General features: G+C 37.1%; 1 protein-coding gene across 1 annotated transcript in view; it reads left to right on the top strand.

Moving 5' to 3' along the window:
* The window catches only part of ssp3 (SCAPER domain-containing protein short spindle 3), a 40,089-nt gene that overhangs the window by 234 nt on the left and 20,002 nt on the right, over nucleotides 1-19,853 (top strand). Inside the window, exons 2-5 of the mRNA XM_088037514.1 lie at nucleotides 48-232; nucleotides 801-4,282; nucleotides 4,330-4,459; nucleotides 8,065-8,192. Of these exons, the coding sequence (XP_087893640.1) occupies nucleotides 48-232; nucleotides 801-4,282; nucleotides 4,330-4,459; nucleotides 8,065-8,192 (3,925 nt within the window). The remainder of the gene's footprint in view (nucleotides 1-47; nucleotides 233-800; nucleotides 4,283-4,329; nucleotides 4,460-8,064; nucleotides 8,193-19,853) is intronic.

The following is a 19,853-nucleotide window of genomic DNA, read 5'->3' as shown; positions in this document are numbered from 1 at the left end:
AATACATTAACCAAACAAAGAGATTCAACGATTAATGCGCATTTTAGGCAAGGTCTCGCGAAAACCACCATGCCCGCCACGGCCACCGGAGACTCCTCCAAATGTCAAACTTAATCTGGGTGTTCGTGCTAGGACTGGAGCTAGAGTTCGATCTGCCTCCACAGGAAGAGATAAAAGATCAGAGTTGAGAGCACGATATTGGGCGCTGCTGTTTGGGAATTTACAAAGATCTGTAGGTTACTATAGTTGTAGAATTAAATTTAGATAAAATTCACTAAAATCCAAACTAATAAATCTGTCATGTTAGGTTATTGTCTGGAGGCTGTAGAGTTGACTGTTTTTTATATACGTTGGTTTTGCTGTAATACATTGATTTCTAACTGCAGTTCGTAAAAACTGCGTGTAAAAAGCATTGTTTGTTTGAAAAAAATGTTAAATTTATTCTGTACAAAAACCGAATTCATACTACTTAAAACTAACTGAAACGTTTGGTAAAATACTATACATATAAAAACTCTGATATGGGATGCAGGTACAAATTGATATCTAGTAAAATCATTATTGGCAGTTCAAAAAAGTGAAATTCAGTGCTACCACCACTGTTATAAAAAAACAAGACCATTAAATTAAGAAAATCTTTATTTCAATTTTCACATTTTTCGGTTTTCTGCACAATTAAATTACATATTAATGCAACAAAACATTTTATACTTACTTTATTGAAGAAAAATCTACGGTTTTGAATTCAATGCAATGCTAATATACTAATCTTTTTAATGAATTAATTGTACCATTTCCAGATCGCCGAAATCTACAACACGGTGGAAACTCACGAAAGTATTACCGAATGCCAAGAAGTATTACTAGTTTTAGAAAACTATTTAAGGGATTTCACCGCCTTAGCCGATTGGTTTCGTTTAAAATGGGACTATGAAAACACTCCTTTACTGCAAAGACCTAACTCTTTAACTTGGGACATCTGCAAAACGAATCTCACCAAAGGCAACAATAGATCTGGTAAATCTAGTCCAAATTTAGGTTCTGGTCGCAGTAGCCCTAGCGTCTCCGGAAAAGTCAGCCCTAGAATCTTACCTAATAAAATCAAGGGATCTTCTTCAGCACCTACAAGTCCTTTACCAGCTTTTGACCAACCCATCATTGAAGGAAAAGTAATTGAAACGGCCACTCCACCGAAAAAACAGACGGAGGATATTGAGACTCAAACAAAAGAGGAGAGTGATAAACCGGAAACTAAAGCAGCGGAAAGCCAGACTGAGGTTGAAGACAAGACTGAACCATCAAGAGCTGTAAAGTCACCTTTGGCTAAGAGAAAAGTGGACACTTTGAAACCAGCTGAGACTAAACCTAAACCGGCTGTTACCAAACCGAGAGATGCAAAAACTTGCAGTTTGTCCAAAAAAGATGTGCCTAAACAAATCAAGTCTAAGGTTGACACAAACAAAACTAAGGTCCAATTAAAAAAGAGCACTGAAGATGTCACCAACGAAAAACCTGAAGTCATCACTGAAACTTCAGCCAGCGAAGAACCTCAAACTGTTGAAAAGAGTACCAGCACTGAAGATTTTCCAAACTTACCGGTTGTTAAAAATAAGAACCAAGAGTGTCAGACTGATGACTCAGAGAAGAAGACTTCATGTCCTGTCAATAAATCGACCAAGGTTGAACCTAAGGTGACCAAACCAGTGGTGACAACCACCAGACCAGCTTATTCGACAGCACTCACTAAAAGCTTCTCTGCCAAAGCTGTACCTACAATGAAACCTAAAGTTGAAGTTAAATCAACGGTTAAACCGATCGTCAAACCTATGAAACCGTTTGGTAGTGCTAGGAGTTCTACCATGGCCACGGTACGCACGGGTCTGGCTAGGAGTAAAACTGTTGGCGACATGAAAAGTGTTAAAACAACTGGATATTCGAAACCGAAAGTGATGTCCAGATTTGACACTCAGTCGAAGTACTCCACCAATAAGCAGGTTAAAAGTGGCTCCATGTTGTCGAAGAGCAAGACGACTCTTACAAGAGATCACTTGACCAAACCACCGTCATTGACCGACTACGCGAGTTCTGTGGAGACGTTGGTAAACCAAGGACGAAGTTCCGAGAATATCATTACGAACTCGAGTAACAGCATTGCAAGTTCGTCTGAAACTCTCAATAATGACAACCCAAAGAGTGACAATTTGCACTCTGATGGATGGTTAACCGTTAAATGTCGATCTCGGTTTAAAAATAGCAATAACAAGTCTAGACGGTCAGACACTGCGTTGACATGGGCGACAAGGTTCCATCAAGTCAGTGCTACCGCGAGTCTACCAGCTCTAGCCCTACTTCCAGAAAGTGGAGATGGTGCTAAAACCTCCAAATGCATGGAGAAGAGCGTCAAAGAAAACTTAAACACTTTTAAATCCCTGAAAGACCAAGGTAAAATGCCGTTGAGACGCTCCCACACTACTTTAAGCAAAATGACGGTATCAAAAAACTCCGCCTTTGAGAAGAACAAGACCAATCTTCACATCAAGAAAACCGCAGAAGAACGCCGAATGAAAGTCTCAGACATCGATTCCGAAACCGACGATGAGACGAAATTCCTACAAGACGATTCGGCCACTGAAGAAGAACATCTCAAGAAAGCAATACAGTTATCCGAGGAAGAAGATCGTTTAAATCAAGAAATCGAGCAGTTGAAGCGGTTAGAAATTGATGTTGATACCGAAACCGACGGTACTGAAACTGACGGCGAATGGCAAGGCGACAGCGAAGACCAAATGCAATCTTCCGTTGAAGACGATGACTCGATGTCTTTGGAGGCGCGTTATGAGCCGATGTTGGCAGCAATGTCGTGGAGTGACCGAATCGACACTCTGGCAGCTTTGGAAGATTTGAATGCGCGACATCCTGGACGTGCTTTGGAGCTTCACCAAAAGTTGTCGAATCCAGCGCGGAAAATCAGTCTAACTGAAGCTATCAAGAAATATCAAGCTAAACAAGCAAGAGCTCAACAGAGAAGGTTGGATCTACAACAAGAGAAATCTCAGAAGCTTCACGCTTTGATCTGCAGAGTTGAAGATGTGAAAGCTGCGAAACTACAGTTGATTGAAGAGAAAAAGAAGCGGATGGAATCACGCTTGCAAAAAGCCACACAGAACCGACGAAGACATTTAAAGGATATCATTAAAAAGGCGCATGATGAAGAAGAGAAGTTGAAAGAAATCGCTTTTATTAATGAGTTGGAGGCTCAGAACAAGCGTCATGATTTTTTGCAATCATGTCGGGAGCAACGCGGGCGCATTCAGGGTTTGAAAGACGACAGGAAGAAGAAGTTGGAAGAGAAAGCGGCCAAGGAGGCTGCTGTGGAGGAACGAAGAAAGGCTCGTGAAAGAGAACGGAAAGAGAGATTGGATCGTTTGAAAGATGAACGGCGACAGAGGGATGAGCGCATCTTCTTGCAGCAACAACAAAGGGAGAGGGAACGTCAGGAGTTGGCCAGAGAAAAAGCCAGGGATAGAGAAGAACGATTGTCTGCTCTTCACGCTCAGCAGTTGGCCTCAACTCAGGAGCTGCAGAAAAGGATCGAGCAGAAACAGGAAGAATCGAAGAGGAGACACGAAGAGAACATGGAACAAATTCGTCAAAAGGCGTTGGAGTTGTCTATTCATAGATGTCACACTGACGATAATCAGGCTCCTAACAGTACTCCTTATCCTACGCAGAAATTCTGTACTGTTTGTAACACCTTGATTAAATCAGAGGTGTATTTAATGAGTCATCTTCGAGGACGTGCTCACCAAGAAGCAGTAAAACAAGCGAATCCTGGGTCCACTACTCTCACGTGTAATGAGCTCGAACAGTATAATTTAAAACAGATAGTAGACGCCCCTGCTGGCAAAGAAGATCCGAAAGACGTCGCCGCTAAGGAGCGGAGTAAAACTCATAGAAAACGGTGCAAAAAGATCCGACAGAGAATGGCGATGAAAGGGGCTGAATACGAAACGTCCTATAAGCCACACATCGTCGATTGTGCTAACAAGAGAAGTCTGAATAGAAGTGTGAATACTATAGGTTCTATTACAAATCAAGCTAGTCAAGGATTGTCTCCGGCCAGTTCTAGTCAGTTGGACCGAATACTTAACGAACTTACTAGATTATTGAATAAAGGTGTCGACAGTGATTTCATCGTGTTTCAAAATGTTGGGGGATTCACAGTTTTGGGAAAGTTGTTAACAATGGGACAGGATTCTACTTGTAGTTCGATATCGTTAAAGTAAGGGAAGAGATTTAGTTAACTTGGTTTAATTTGATTCTTTGTAGAACTCTGATCATTTGTTGCAATCTGTGGCAGATTGCGTGCAAGGGTCCGAATGGTGCAGCGAATTGCGAGTATGTTATCTTGTCCAATCGACTTTCGCCTGCCATCGATTTCCTTAACACAAGACTGCAGGTAAGGCAGTAGATATACGAACCGTAGTTAATTAATTATACATATATTTTCTGTCTAATCCTGCCTATGTTGACCAACGGTTTCACAAGAGTAAAATTGAGTAAAAAATTGTTAACGGCAACGGCGTTTGACCGTCGCGACGACTTTTTGTTGTAGCTAGTCGAGATTCGGTTAGGTTTTAGACGTTTTACATTTTCAAAATGTTGGCAGAAAAACAACATGACAAAAAGTGGAAAACTTCTCACTGCATGAGCAAACATAGTCGTATCTTTCGTTGAATTGAAGAGATGGCGCCTTCTACTTCATTTCCTGGCTAATTCAATTTCATTTCCATTGAACACGCATTCGCAAGATGTCTCCACCTATTCCATCATCAATATTTTCCTTCATTGAGCGTCGAACTCCTCCCATAGCATCTGTGGGGGAAACTATCCATCAACTAGGTCCCTCTACCGTCAATTGCACACTCCAAACGACGATCTTTTTAAGACGTTCCCCGTGTTTTCTTCGTTCCTACTGTCGACAAAGAAACTTGAACCTTTTTTTATACATACGTATGGTCGAAAATCTCTCGTGTATGTTGGAGAACGCAGGAGAACGTGGGAGGGGTGAAAGGAGGGTGCATTAGCGCGGAGCTTTTAGCCGTCGTGCCGTGAGAGGCTCTCTTGCTCTCTATCCGCCACCGCCGACCGAGTCGCCCATAAAACGGAATGCTCGCCCTGAATTAATATCAACCCAACGAACGCAGAGCTTTCGACCGCCACGGAAAAAATCCTTTTCAGGCGTCTCTTTTTTTTTCTGTGTGTGCATGTCCATAATTTAATATGAGATTGGGTTTTTCTACGCGGGTTTTTGCCGGTGGGTGTTGAAAGCTGAAAATGTAAGAATTTCGAGAGAAAAAAATGTGAATTTATAGAAACGAGGAAGGAAGGTTCGGAACTATTAAACTGATCTTTTAATTTACGTCTTTATTACTCAAATTAATATAGTATGCTCTAATAAGCTTATATCATCTTCATGTGATTGACCCCCGATTTGTAGGTTTGCTGTTGTCTAATATAGTTTTTACTTCTGATAATAGTTTTTTATTTAATAAATTTAATTTAATTTTTGCTCTATTAAAACATTGTCGTTTAATCGCGATATTTCCATTGAAAATAAATAAATTTACACAAAAAACGACTTTGCATAATGGAATTGTGAAAATATTGAGTTTGGAAAGGCAAATGTTTTGTGATGTTTTTATTACGATAATTTATGCACAATCTGTTTATATATTTTTGTTTTCGAATGAGTTAAATGTAAATTGTTTTTTTTTTGCAAACAAAAAACTTTTTGACTGGGTTGATCTACATATTTATTAATACCAGTATTGTAAAATTCCTAAAATTATAAATGTAAAACAGATATTTACGCAAGGTATTTATTTATAAATGTTCTGGCATCAAGGGTGGCTCTGGAATTCCTGTCATGCAGTATTTTGCCGCTTTGTTTTCATAGTGAATATGACTACATACATATGTTAAAAATTATTTAAAAAATAAAAAAATTATTTAAAAATTTAAAATGAATGAAGTTTTTGATTTTCTGGCTTCTAAGCACAACAGTTTTTTGAAAACTAACTTTATTTTATTATTATGGTTAACTACAAATGTCAGTTGAAAAAATTCAAACTCACATTTGTAAAGAGCGAAAAAGTTCCTTGACATTTCATAGCCATCCCTTATGCTGGGAACATTTATAAACACTTTGTAGGCGCCAAATTTAAAATGCAGCTGTGTGATTGGTTATTTAGCAGTATACTATTTTCAAAATGTTGATTTTTCAACTTCTGCAACTCCTGCGACATGTCAAATAAGAACTGACACATTTGTTAAATTATCATTAAATCTGAATTTAAATATAGAAAACTAATTTTGGTTCATAATAGTTCATACTTATTTTATTAATTTATTAGTTAACCAAATGTTAAATTGTTTTTTTTTAAACGTTATATAAGTGACAACTTATAGGTTGTATGACAGTTTTTGATCATGTAAATTTTATTTACTGATTTATATGATTAGGACTATAAGTTATAAAATCATTATTCAACGGTTCTCCACGAATTTGACAATAAGAAATCCCATTTTTGTAGCGTTGAAGTAGTAACATCTTTTTTTTTCTTTTTTCATTTCAAAAATAAAAAGAATGAAACGATTATAGTGGCAATTTTAGTATTGAACAACTTCTACTATTAAAGTTTTGTTCTAAAATGTAATTTGGCGATTAAATGTCGCTAAATCTTTCTAGTTTTTTGAAAATTATAACCTATACCCTGTATTTTTACATTTTATATTTGTGCTGATACATTTTACATTATACCATTACCGTACTTTAAGTGAGACTTTAATTCAATATTTGTGACTATATTTATCCTAGGAAATAAAACAAAAAGCACATTACCAACGGATTAAATAAATTAAACAAAAACGAAAAGTATGTTGGGAGCTATTTACCAAAGTTACGAACGCTCTCAGTTCGACGTTTAAGCTTGTTTCTAATTAAAAGGCACATGCTTTAAGTTTTTAAATAACCCAATACTAAAGTAGTTAAACAACGTAGTGCACTATCGTGTAAACATTACAAATTAGCGCAGTTGAAAGGAAGTTGTTAATTTATTTTGTTAATTTAGAGTGATCACATTGAAACCAATTGTAATGATTGTATTGTAGATTAAGTTTTGAAAAAGTACGAAGTGGATTCTAAATATAAAATGGGCTTTTGTGAAAAATCTGTCATGTTTTGTGTTTGTTGTTCTTGGTGCTAAAAAAAGAAATGACAAATTATGGTTAAGAACATAATCGTGTTTACCGAACGACATTAACATGCTGAATTAAATTCTCTTCGTTTTCTTTCACTTGGCTTTTAGTTTTGTCGTTTTTTATCTCAAATATTACAAACTAAAAAACAAAAATCTGAACTTGTTTGGATAAAAATAAATCTTCGTATTTTTCATCTGCTGCATTATTTTTTCATATTTTCAGTGAACACCTGTGGCCTAGCTTAGAATAATGTCAGCTGTGGGGATGAGCCCGAGTCGGTTTCAGCTTTTCAATGATCAGATTCGGATTTAAGTTGTTAAATGTGACGCTAATGTGATTGATTCCCTCGAACTTTCTTATCTCATCGGCATTTTAAAATTAAATAGCTCGACTGTTCTCTGCTCCAAACGGGGGGATATCGGATACATTTCGTGAATTGAAAAACATAAAGGAAAAACCTTGATTACGGTGAACCGATACGATTTTGTGTGCATCGGCGGCAATAAAAAAGATACGTTCCACAATACACTCGCTCCGCTATTGAAACAAATAAAAAATCGTCCATGCATATCGGAAGAAAAGGGTATAGGGATGCATATTAGCCGTAATTGAATTGAACAAATCGGCAAATGGACCGCCGGACATTCAATTCTCGGGACTTTTACGTTTTTTACATGCCCGATAAAATCGGAAAATTGAATAATGCCCGGGCGGACATTCTCAAATTCAATCAGATGGAAGCGTTGTTCGGTGCTAAAAAATGGGTCGATAAAGTTTTACTACTTTGTTCGATTTTTGCAGGGGTTGAGCAGCTCTGAAGAATCACCACCGTCCGATAATTTGTGTGCGGCACTTATGCAGCTGCTGGCCACGGTGCTGAGGAACACCCCGAAGACGGTGCCGCCCCACAGGCTCCAGGACATCGTAAGGTAGGAATTTTTAAGTTTAAAAAAAAAGCAAGCGTCGAAGTCTAAAGTTGGACATTTCTTTGTTGACTCCCTAATAAAATTTTCATTTCTTGCCCTCGAAGGCCTCCACCAAGCCACGTAACCTGATCGAACGCAAAGAAACGGTCGTAGCATCAGACAATCGGCCTCCATGTCCGTCCCTCCGCTGTTTACACAAATTGTGTTTGTGTTCCACTCGACACAAGAAACCGACTGTTCCTTTGTCGGGGTGTCTCACTATTGTCTTTGCTTCCCGAAAGTCGAAACCCTCGTATCATCCTTTTCCGAATGAAAACTCCACAAACTACATTCTCTCTCCCGTTTCTTTCTGGTTACTAGATTAGAGGGCGCGCACCAATGCTAATTCGTCTAAATAAAGTCGTCATAATCGGTCGTGACGTGAATTCGAAGGAGGGTTTTATTAAATAAATCGTCCAGCAAATGGAGGGGTCCGTGATTTAGTTGCTTAACCCGACATATGGGTCACTTTAAAACGCATGCATCAAATTTAAATGAACTGCATGCATGCTATTGTTGGAGCTCTATGTAAATTCGACGCTTTTTTTCACAATCGATTTGGAAAATTAGCAAGGGTTTAGACGAACAAACGGAGTGTGTGGCTGGTTTTATGTAAAAATGTTGCAGTGCGACGCCCTCCAAAGGCAGACGTCTGGCAAATACAAGCCTAAGAACGTGTTTAAAGAGTGCGAAGTTCAACTCGTGGCAAAAACAACCCCCAATGAGTTATCAGGTTATCACATTCATGTAATGATGGGAGTTTACAGAACTGAAATATTTCAGAAAACGAACACTACCATCAAACCAGTGCAGTGTTCACTTGTTTTAGTTGAACAAAACAATTTTTTAGACGACTTAAACTGAAAATGGGAATTTTTGGCCTTAAAAGCGGCCAAAAAGTAAGTCTTTTCTGGCCGCAAACATTTATGGCCGATCTATGGTGGCGCCATCTATCCATAGTTTTGCATATCAATACCGGCATTACCCCCATTTTTATAATTTTTTGGGTAAAATCAAATCCACAAACTGCTGTAAAGTGCAACAAAGACGTGTTGAATTATGGAAAATAAACATGTCTTGCAGTCCTGCTGCAACATTAAAAAGCACATCAAACCTAATTCATACAAATTGTGAAGCTATACATGCCGAAACTGCAAATGTAAATAAAGAAAATATGAACTTTTTTAGAAGGATTCATAAATATTTACAATTTTTTAGTTATTATAAATGATTAAATCAATAAATCATAAATAAAAATTAATTAACTTGTAAATTTAATAATGTCGCCTAAAAAATCTGTTGTGTATCACGGCCAAAAAGTGCCATTTTGCCCTCGCCTTCTTTCTATCGCCTCGGCCATTAAAAACAGGCTCGGCCAAAATAGAAACACTTTTTGGTCTTGATACACAAATAGCTATTTTAGCCGACTTAAACTGAAAATGGGATTTTTTGGCCTTAAAAGCGGCCAAAAAGTAAGTTTTTTCAGGCCGCAAACATTTTTGGCCGATCTATGGTGGCGCCATCTATCCATAGTTTTGCATATCAATACCGGCATTACCCCCATTTTTATAATTTTTTGGGTAAAATCAAATCGACAAACTGCTGTAAAGTGCAACAAAGACGTGTTGAATTATGGAAAATAAACATGTCTTGCAGTCCTGCTGCAACATCAAAATGTACCTCAAACCTAATTCATACAAATTGTGAAGCTATACATGCCGAAACACCGAAACTGCAAATGTAAATAAAGAAAATATGAACTTTTTTGAAGGATTCATAAATATTTACAATTATTTAGTTGTTATAAATGAATAAATCAATAAATCATAAATAAAATTAATTAACTTGTAAATTTAATGATGTCGCCTAAAAAATCTTGTGTGTATCACGGCCAAAAAGTGCCATTTTGCCCTCGCCTTCTTTCTATCGCCTCGGCCATTAAAAATAGGCTCGGCCAAAAAAGAAACACTTTTTGGCCTTGGTACACAAATAACTATTATTTTTATGCAATTCGTATTCTGTAATGTACGAAAAAATAATGGACTTAACTCCGAACTTTTTTAAGTCCATAGCTATTGTCGAAGTCTAAAATTGTATTAATTATAAAAGTTTAATCAGTGACTCATATTAAACATTTGAATTATACCTAGTGTAGAGTAGGGTAGAGTTCAGAGAATTATTTCCGGATTACGACTACTATACAGGGTGGGCCAACGAAAACGAAACAGAGGCGTTTTGAGGCACTTACTGGTCGAATTTCAAAAAACGCTGAGACCGGTCAATTTTAGTTGTGAGGGGGACACACAACACACGTATTTTCAACTTTTTGTAGTCAGCTCCCTATGAGGGTTGAAATTAACCCCTTTCATTTTTAAAGATAGGTATAGGACATGGCACTTTTTTTGAAAGGTCCGTTAAAGACCTTTACAGTGATATAATATTTTTTTTATTTCTAAGCCCTATAAAAAATTTTTTGAAAACGAAACTGAGGCGTTTTGACGCACTTATTGGTAGAATTTCCAAAAACGCTGAGACAGGTCAATTTTAGTTGTAAAGGGGACATACAACACACGTAATTACAACTTTTTGCAGTCAACTCCCTTTGAAGGGGTGAAATTAACCTCTTTAATTTTTAAAGATAGATATAGGACATGGCACTTTTTTTGAAAGGCCCATTGAAGACCTTTACAGTGATATAATTTTTTTTATTTGCCCTTTTTGTTAGAATGTATTTTTCAACTTTGGGGTGATTTCCACCCTGTTGATAGGGTTATTCTAAAAAATACACTATTGTTATTGTTTTTGAAATGAAATGTACGTATTTTAGTGCTATACATGCCTGGTTATGTTGATAGATATGTACGTAAATTCGTCGCAACTGTTTAGTTCTAATATTTTTTTATAGAGGTTAAATATAAAAAAAAATAATTATATCATTGTAAAGGTCTCCAATGGGCCTTCAAAAAAAGTGCCATGTCCTATATCTATCTTTAAAAATTAAAGGGGTCAATTTCACCTCTCATAGGGAGTTGACTGCAAAAAGTTGTAATTACGTGTGTCGTGTGTCCCCCTCACATCTAAAATTGACCTGTCTCAGTGTTTTTTGAAATTCCACCAGTAAGTGCCTTAAAACGTCCCAGTTTCGTTTTCGAATATTTTTTTATAGGGCTTAGAAATAAAAAAAATATTAATATTACTGTAAAGGTCTTCATTGGGCCTTTCAAAAAAAGCGGCATGTCCTATATCTATCTTTAAGAATTAAAGGGGTTAATTTCACCCCTCAAAGGCAGTTGACTGCAAAAAGTTGAAAATACGTGTGTTGTGTGTCCCCCTCACAACTAAAATTGACCGGTCTCAGCGTTTTTTGAAATTCCACCAGTAAGTGCCTCAAAACGCCTCTGTTTCGTTTTCGTTGGCCCACCCTGTATATAAAGAAATTCCACTTTATTTCACTCTAGTTTGGCAAAAAATCTTAAAGGTGTGAACGTTAGAAGTGGATTAAAACTAAAACACGTCTTCCCTGGCTCGCATGTCTCAAGTTTCAATTAACGGTGTGATCCACGTTAAGATTCCTATTAAAAGTTGGTGCTCGAGATTAGCAGAATGTTTGCTCTGCAAACTTGAGTATCAGTTAAGACTTCGTTAACTGCTTCTGTGTACGTTACATTTTAAAGCGAATCAACTTCGAATCCCGTTATTATAAATACATTTTAATCATCAGTCGTGTACACATATTCCTCCGCTTCTCCTAGCTACAATTTTGAATCTTTCATCAGCTCTGACGAAATAAAACAACACAGAGCGAAGGCCTTTGCTTGCGCTTACTTCCTCGAGTATGTAATGAAAGTCAAAAATCAAAGTCCCGGCATACGACTTTCCCATGCATTAAACACACCGAGATGGTTCAAAAACAAGAGTGGAGCTCATAAAGACCTAATAATAAATTCAAGACGTAAGAGTGGTTGAAGCTTTCATCGGGTTCTGCGTAGTCCACTCGAAAGCCTCGATGGGTTCTGAGAAATGCGCTTCGGTTTATTTAGTAATCGAGATCGCCGTAATCGGGTATTGACCCCGAAATGGATTTACATCGAATTAAAAGGGCGATCAGTCATTTTTTGAAGTTTGATTTGATTTATTTGGAGGAAAAACAAAAGAATACGAGGAGCGGTAAAAGAAACACAATTTTTTCTTTTTGTAGGAACGCAAATCTGAAATATTTTGCGTGTACGCATAATTACGCAATGTCGTCCTATTGATTCGTCGTGTGCGACCCATTCCAATCGATTGACTGTTCAAAGGCAATCCAAAATTTAAAGGCATATGGAGACTAGTGGGGGGTAATAACAATAATCACAGTATCGAATGAATGATTGCCGGGTTTAAAGACTGCAAGTGCAAGTGCGTAATCATGGCGAAAGGGGGCGAAAAGCACCCCCTTAGCCGCATTACTGGCTTTAGAGAACCCTTCGGGCCGTGATAATGTTTTGGGGGCGGAATTTTAAAATGGGCTTAGAACGATGACGGCGGAAAACCGCACACGTTGAACCTGAAAAAGCGACTAAAGTGTGCGAACTGAAAATTACAGTTGTAGTGTGTGGGTATTTGTCGTGGTGTTTATCGTTAAAATGTGTTGCAATTACAAAAGACAAACAAGAATTTATACAGCAGTTGGTTGTGCACATAGAAAGCATTTTTGCTGTAAAATCACCGCAAGAACCTGCATCCCTCTTCCCTTTTCCTCGCCACACATGGATTCGGGGAAGAAGAGGCGCGCTCCGTCAACGACCCCCAAAGTAATCTGCTAATGGGTGCGGGTGCCAAGTGCGATACGCGTTATGAATTCGATTAGCGCCGCCGGACCGCACCCATTCATCCACATTACGTGACAGTGTAACTGCACCTCGACGACGATGTCGGCGTCGTTATTTTCTTCTACGCTATCGAATGAAATTTGGAAAAAAAATGTAAAATCCCCTCGGATGGGTTGAGGTCGAGGGTTATACATGCATTGGCAGGTCGACAGATGTGCAGATGAGCAGATAAGGGCGCGTATGTCTGTCTAGCCTGTCACCGGCCCTCTCATCCGACACGGCTACTTAATATTTGATACTCATTATTATTGGACCAGTTGGGGTTTGGATCTCTACGGACATTATACATAAACAGACAAGCCGCCGGGGCATGGATTTGTCCTATTTAATTTGGATGTGCAAGATTCGATTGGGGTGTAATAGATTTTTAACTAGCACGGATGGCATGGACAATGGGGTTGCATTGTGGAAATTTTATTGACTGATTCGGTCAAGACTTTTGCTTTAATCATTAAACAAAAACTTTAGGATTTCTCCTGTGGTTTAAATAACTTGCCTTCAAAATTATCGCATCACTATCAAGATCCAAAATAAAAACTATATTTTATAGAAACGACAAATTAAGTGGATACATGCTAAAACTTTACAGATTAATACCTTATAGGAAGAAAAATAGAAAATGTGAGCATTCTAATTCAAACAATTAAAACAAAAAATCTCCATCCTCGATGGAGTTTTTTGCGTTCTCTAGTTATACAGGGTGAAAAAAAAGGCGCGCTTGAGTGGAAGTACCACGTCTTTTTCAGTTAATCTATTTCAGAAATTAAAACAAAATTAATTTAAACTTGTTCCCTTCTACAATATGTTTCTTTTAATAAAATTTTACATTCGGCAGTCGCCGTAACTTAGAGCCTTACAATGTTGCAACATTGAAAAATAATCTACAAAGCCAAGAAATAGTACTTTTAAAACTTAGTTTAAAGCACTTTTTGTTCTCATTTTGATACAGAATATCATAAACTGTAAAAAATGTGATGTCCAACAATGAAACTGTTATAAAAAAGTTTATCCAAACAGAGTTTGATTGTTGATAAAAGAAAGCTTCTATCTTAGTTAAAAAGGCACAAATTTCGTTTTGGTTTTCAATTTTGGGCTTAGGAAAGAATTACCTGCAACATGATTGGCAGCATTTTTTCATCACTCTGTATATATGGCAAACTCGTTGACAGCGTTAGGTCCGTTTAGGTGACTCCGTAGACTCTTTCCTATTTTATCTTAAGCAACTTAAGCTTAATAAGACGGGACTACGTACTGATCATTTCAATTTCTGAATTGGAACCATCTGAAGGTACGTACGCAATACTCCAGCAATGTGGGGTTCTGCTTTGTCGTGCATAAATACGACATTTTCAAAACTAAATGGCTTGAATGGTACATACCACCAAAGGTACCAAACTGTTTAGAATGTAAGAATCCACAATGATCCTGCCGTTTGGTACAATGAGCAAGTCCGCATGTGTTTCCAAAGAAGAATGTAAGGGGTATAATTATTTAGCTTTCATTATTACATAGTTCAAGAAGGATCGTATCAAAATCATCCGAAACTATCTGAAAGACAATTTCTTTAAAATTTCTGTTGATTTCTAATGGAAAGCTTAATCTAAATAAGTACTGAAATAATAACTACAAATTATTGGATGATGCAAAAATTTTGGAGGCTAGTGTACATTGTTTACAAGCCGGTGTGACCTTTCCAAAAATGGAATTGTTTTGATATGTAAAATATTTCATTAATTGTATTATAAAAATGTTTACACTGCAACAATGGGTGAATAATTTAACAAAATCCATTCTTAATGGTCTTCAGACAAAAGATAAAACAATATCACCTTTTAAAAAGCATCAGACATTTGTCCAGATGGTTTCGCAGAACGATGCAGGTCTCCAAGAAAACCGTCTTGTAGAGATTAGATTTGCCGAAATTATTATATGGTCATTAAGTGAAGCGTGACGCTGTAATCAACGCTCAAGGATTATGAACGGTTGCTGTCAGGACACAGAATAAACATTATATTTATTTATTCATAGTTTGGTAGCTGGTTGATCGGCCCACGCCGTGCTTTTCTTTTCTGTCAGTATTAATCACCATAACTTTAATTTTGACACCGTCGAAGGGATTAAAGGTTTAATTAAAAATAGAGAGTGAACGAACCGGTCTTGTGTCAAAGACATTTTGCGAAAGAAGAACTAGTTGGTGGCATCGAAATAACTAATAACCAAATGCCGCATTAAAAGTAACCCGGAATGGAAGATTAACGGTGACCCAATTTATTCATGCGCAAAGAATTAATGTTGCCGCTTTGTATAGAGCTGGGCAAACCTGCAACAAAAGGCTATGAAAATGTTATTATGAGCGTTTACGATGCGAAAAAAGCTTTTGGCGCAATTTGCATTGAAAAAAAAGTTTGTTTTTTGCATTAATACGAGACGCAAAATTTCAAATCTCTACCTTTACAGTGACGACCTTCATTAAATTAATTTGATTACGATTAATTGGCGAAATTAAATTCAAACCCGATACCTCTCCGTCGCTCTAATCTGCAACTTTAATTATATTCCCGATCTTATTAAGATTTAATGTGCTTCACCACTCCATAATGAAATTAATTCCGGAAACAGTACCACATCTGATCCGGGGTGGTCTCATCCACCGAATGCATTAATAGACGAATTAAATTACAATAATAACATCATAAAAGAACACTGCGGCTCGTTTTTTGATTGAGACATCCGTTTCGTGCACATCTCCGGCTATCAAACTAAAATAATCGGGGATTATCATTGTTTGCACATGTCACAGTGGGCGAACGGATCTCCCCCTAGACGCACCTTAGCCCCCTCGTGCATAAACAGACGATACCCTCGTGTTGCTCATTTCGCGGCCATACGGTCAAGAGGGGCAACTATGTCATGTTGTATGGTTCTCATTCGAAGGTTTCGCGTTGCCTTCACAACAAAATTTTCAGTAATCCGAGAACGCAAAATTGATTCTGAACACGACAAATGAATTTTTTTCGTTGCCTTTCGACACCGATGTTGTACGTGGGAGGATAAATTATTCAGTGGGACGTCAGGGAGGAATATCAATAACAGCGAGGCTTCAGCATCCGCATAGCTTTTGCTTTTAGAGGTATTGCGTAGCGACAATGCGAATTTTGCGCTTAAAAGGAATGAGCACCAGCGCAAATCAAATTCTTACAAATGATTGATTATGCTGATAATTGTAAAAAATTAGTTGTTGCTCCAACATACAGGGTGTTAGGTAACGTTACGGCCATAGAAAAAGGGGTGATGGAGGCAGCCGTGAAAAGTAATGTTTTGCAGTTTTTTTCGGGTTTTCTTGAACCGTTTCAGAGCTAGAAAGAAGGCTTTGAATGTGACCAATCAGGGAACAATTTGCATAAGGTTACAAAAATTTTAATCAGAGTTACTGAAGGAAATTTTTTGTTTGATGTCAAATTATTGTTGATCAGTGGCGTATATAGATTTCAGTTCTTAGCGAGGTCCAAAGGTCGAACCTGGCCCGAAATTTGGGACTGTACCCAAAAACTGTGTCAAGGAATGTACTTTTTGGGGACATTTTTAACACCAAAAGTTGCCGACATGTATGACAGCATTTTGACAGGAACGTCATAATTGTAAACACTGATGAGATAATATCAAAAACTGTTGAATTCTTTCGAAAATATGAAGTTATTGTCTTACAAATTGAAATGGTTTTTAAATAAGTGGTTTCTTTGTTGGTTATTAACAGTGAAGTAATAAAATCTCGCTGAGTTTTTTGAAACAGGAATGCTTACTCAATTAAAGGATTGAAGAATTTTGATATATTTTGATATAATCTTGCCCCAAATTGCCTTTGTATAAGTTTGGGGTACCTTTTTGTACTGGACGTAACCTATCATTGCGAAGTCTTCAATGGCAGCTTACGCATCGGTCCAGTTAAAGAAATGGCCGGTATCTTACTTTTTAGTGTTTTAATACGTACTTTCAACTTACAGTGCATTTTTTATGAGCCAGAAAAGTTAAAAAATTTAAGCTTGTAGGTTAGAGTAAACAAATCTATTTTGACAAATTGACGTATGACACGATAATCCCCCTCTTCTTCAAAACATCCCAATTAGTACCAACTTTCATGCATTTTACTAACATAATACAATATACTGGTCACTCATGTATACTATATACACCGTATTTCAACTGAAACTGTGGCCCCAATTTTGGTGGCGACAAGTGTATGTAAGTGCAGAGTGTACTCCTCATTTATTTTGAATACCGCATTTCAAGGTCATAATTTGTGACAGTTGTGGTGCTCTACGACAAATTTAAGAGGATTTATGTATTGCAAACAATCACGAACAGGTCTTTGGGTGTTCCAGTACTCGTTTATGTTCAATTCAATGGATAAATCTTCTCAAATTGGCCGTAGAGCTCCACAATTTTCACAAATTTTGACCTTGAAATGCGGTATTCAAAATAAATGAGGAGTATCTGGACAGCTAGTGATTTTATTTAAAATTGGTAATGGTTTAAAGAGTGGGAGAGTTGTCAAAATTAGTTTGGTTACAATTTATTGACATTATTTGTCAAGTCAGGAATTTGTTGGAAAAGCAAAAAATGTACGTCCCATTCGATGCAAAGTGAATAATAAAGAAGTTGTACGATGTCCTATACGTTATCTTTAACTTAAAAAACAAAAATTGTAAATAAAACACTTGTGTTTTTCCGAATTTTACTGTGAGTTGACCGTTTTGGATTCGTTTAATTGCTTGTAAGTTTAGAAACAAAGCAAGTGGAACTAAGAAACGAAAAGACGACATTATCAACATCTCAAATTTGGAAGATTCTTTTTGTTTCATGTGCAACGGTCGGCAATTATTGACATCTCATCGTAAGGGTTTTAATTTGAAAATCTAAATGAGCCAAGTTATAATATAAACAGTGCATCTTCTCATCAAAAGGCGGAAATAGACTTGCGAGAAATCTCGCCTGAGTTTCTGTCGGACAGTGCTGCTCCTAATGTAACTACCGCTGCAAGTTGACTCTCTGGAACTCGCAGAAGTTCTCGCGCGAGCGATAATCTCTCCAATGTATACAAGCATTTTTGATCTTGCTCAAGTTCTTTCAAATAAGGGGTCTGTAAGAAATGGCAAAAGCCAGAACTCACCATCAGATTCTCGCGAGAGACATTTGCAGTATTTATTGCAAGCAGTGTAAACACATAAGCAAGAACTCGCGCTAGAAGTGTCGCAAGATTCTCTCTAATCTATTCCAGGTTTTAAAGTGTTAAAAACTTAAAAACTGGCACGACTACATTAGGTTCAACTACAACCCGTTTGCTGTTATTTTTTTTTATACATTGGGGGTTTTATTACACCCAACCTAAAGTCACAATATTAAGACAGAAAAAGCTCTTCATGTAACGAACAACATTGACAATTAGTCTCTAAATTTGTGCAAAATCAAAAATAATTTCTGGTTTCTGTCAGGTTGACGTGTTTGTCAATATTACAGATATTAACAGCAAACCCAACAAAAGTAAAAATGTAAGTAGGTGATAAAGTCCTATACACAATTTCGTGTACAGTCCCAAAATTTGGGCATGTGTTGAAATTTGGACCACAGATTCAGTTGAAATATGGTGTAGTTGACATTAAAATGGGGGCCTCGCTATGAATTGAAAAGAAGTATGCTTGTTCCATTTTTGTGGACATCACAAATCAAGTTCGTCAAAACGAAAATGTGTTGGGTACAATAAAGGAAACATTGTTGCGTCGTTTACAATTATGTGTTCAATAAGATGGTGGCCATTTTGAACATCTATTTTAGTGTTGCTTTATTGTCTGTTTTTTAAATAAAATTGCGTTAATTGACGCCACTAATTTAAAACTTCAAATGTGACGGGAAAGTGACAAATTATTCTTTTGGTCCGAAAGCTACTTGGATTTCTGTAAAATTGAAAAATTATTTGAAGCCATTCTATTGGTCAACTTTAAAGCCTTGTAGCTTTTTAACTAAAACGAAAAAAATAAAACTAATTGCGGATTCCGAGACAGTTTGCCTTCCTTAATTACCCATTAGTCTATGGCCGCAACGTTACCTAACACCCTGTAGATTCTTGTAGTCCATTTTTTTTTTTTAGGTTTTAGGTTTTCTTCTCTTCATTTATTGTTTTTTATATTTACAATCGTTACAAATTTTTCCAGATGTTGCTTGACTTGAGTAGCGGAATATATACGAAGCAGTAACTGTTCTAGTTAAATACACTAACTTACACTTTGCATTATTACAGTATACATTCGTGCATGATCAATACACGTCATGTTGACTGTTGTCTCCTTATTAATGTATGAAACAACAAAATTAATCTAAGATCAATGAAATTACCACGTTGAAATACCATCAGTATGGCACTCTTTAAGTCAACTCCAACTCTTTTAATTTATATTAACAAACTCTTAGGTGTCTTACAGTTTTCAGAAAAGTTTTCAACTCACAAACTGTCAAATTTAACACCCCGTATATGGTGCTTCTTCTCTTACTCTTACTTCATTTACATTGCGTATGAGTACAACACAACGACCACAGTGTTCAACCACTTTAATTTTGTCTCGAACTATTGCAACATAGTTTACATGGCCGTATTCGCTGTGTTTTTCTACAAGAGAAGCAATAAATTAAAATTGTTGTTGCACCATATCATTAACTTAAAAGTGGGGGTAAAATCATCCCGGAACAAAAGACGTTGCTGGTT

This window comes from Gnatocerus cornutus, chromosome 1, assembly GCF_029298725.1.
Source record: "Gnatocerus cornutus isolate USDA-ARS CGAHR chromosome 1, icGnaCorn1.1, whole genome shotgun sequence".
In the NCBI taxonomy this organism is placed as follows: domain Eukaryota; kingdom Metazoa; phylum Arthropoda; class Insecta; order Coleoptera; family Tenebrionidae; genus Gnatocerus; species Gnatocerus cornutus.
Note: the sequence above shows the minus strand (reverse complement) of the source record. Positions and strands in the feature narration are given on the sequence as shown.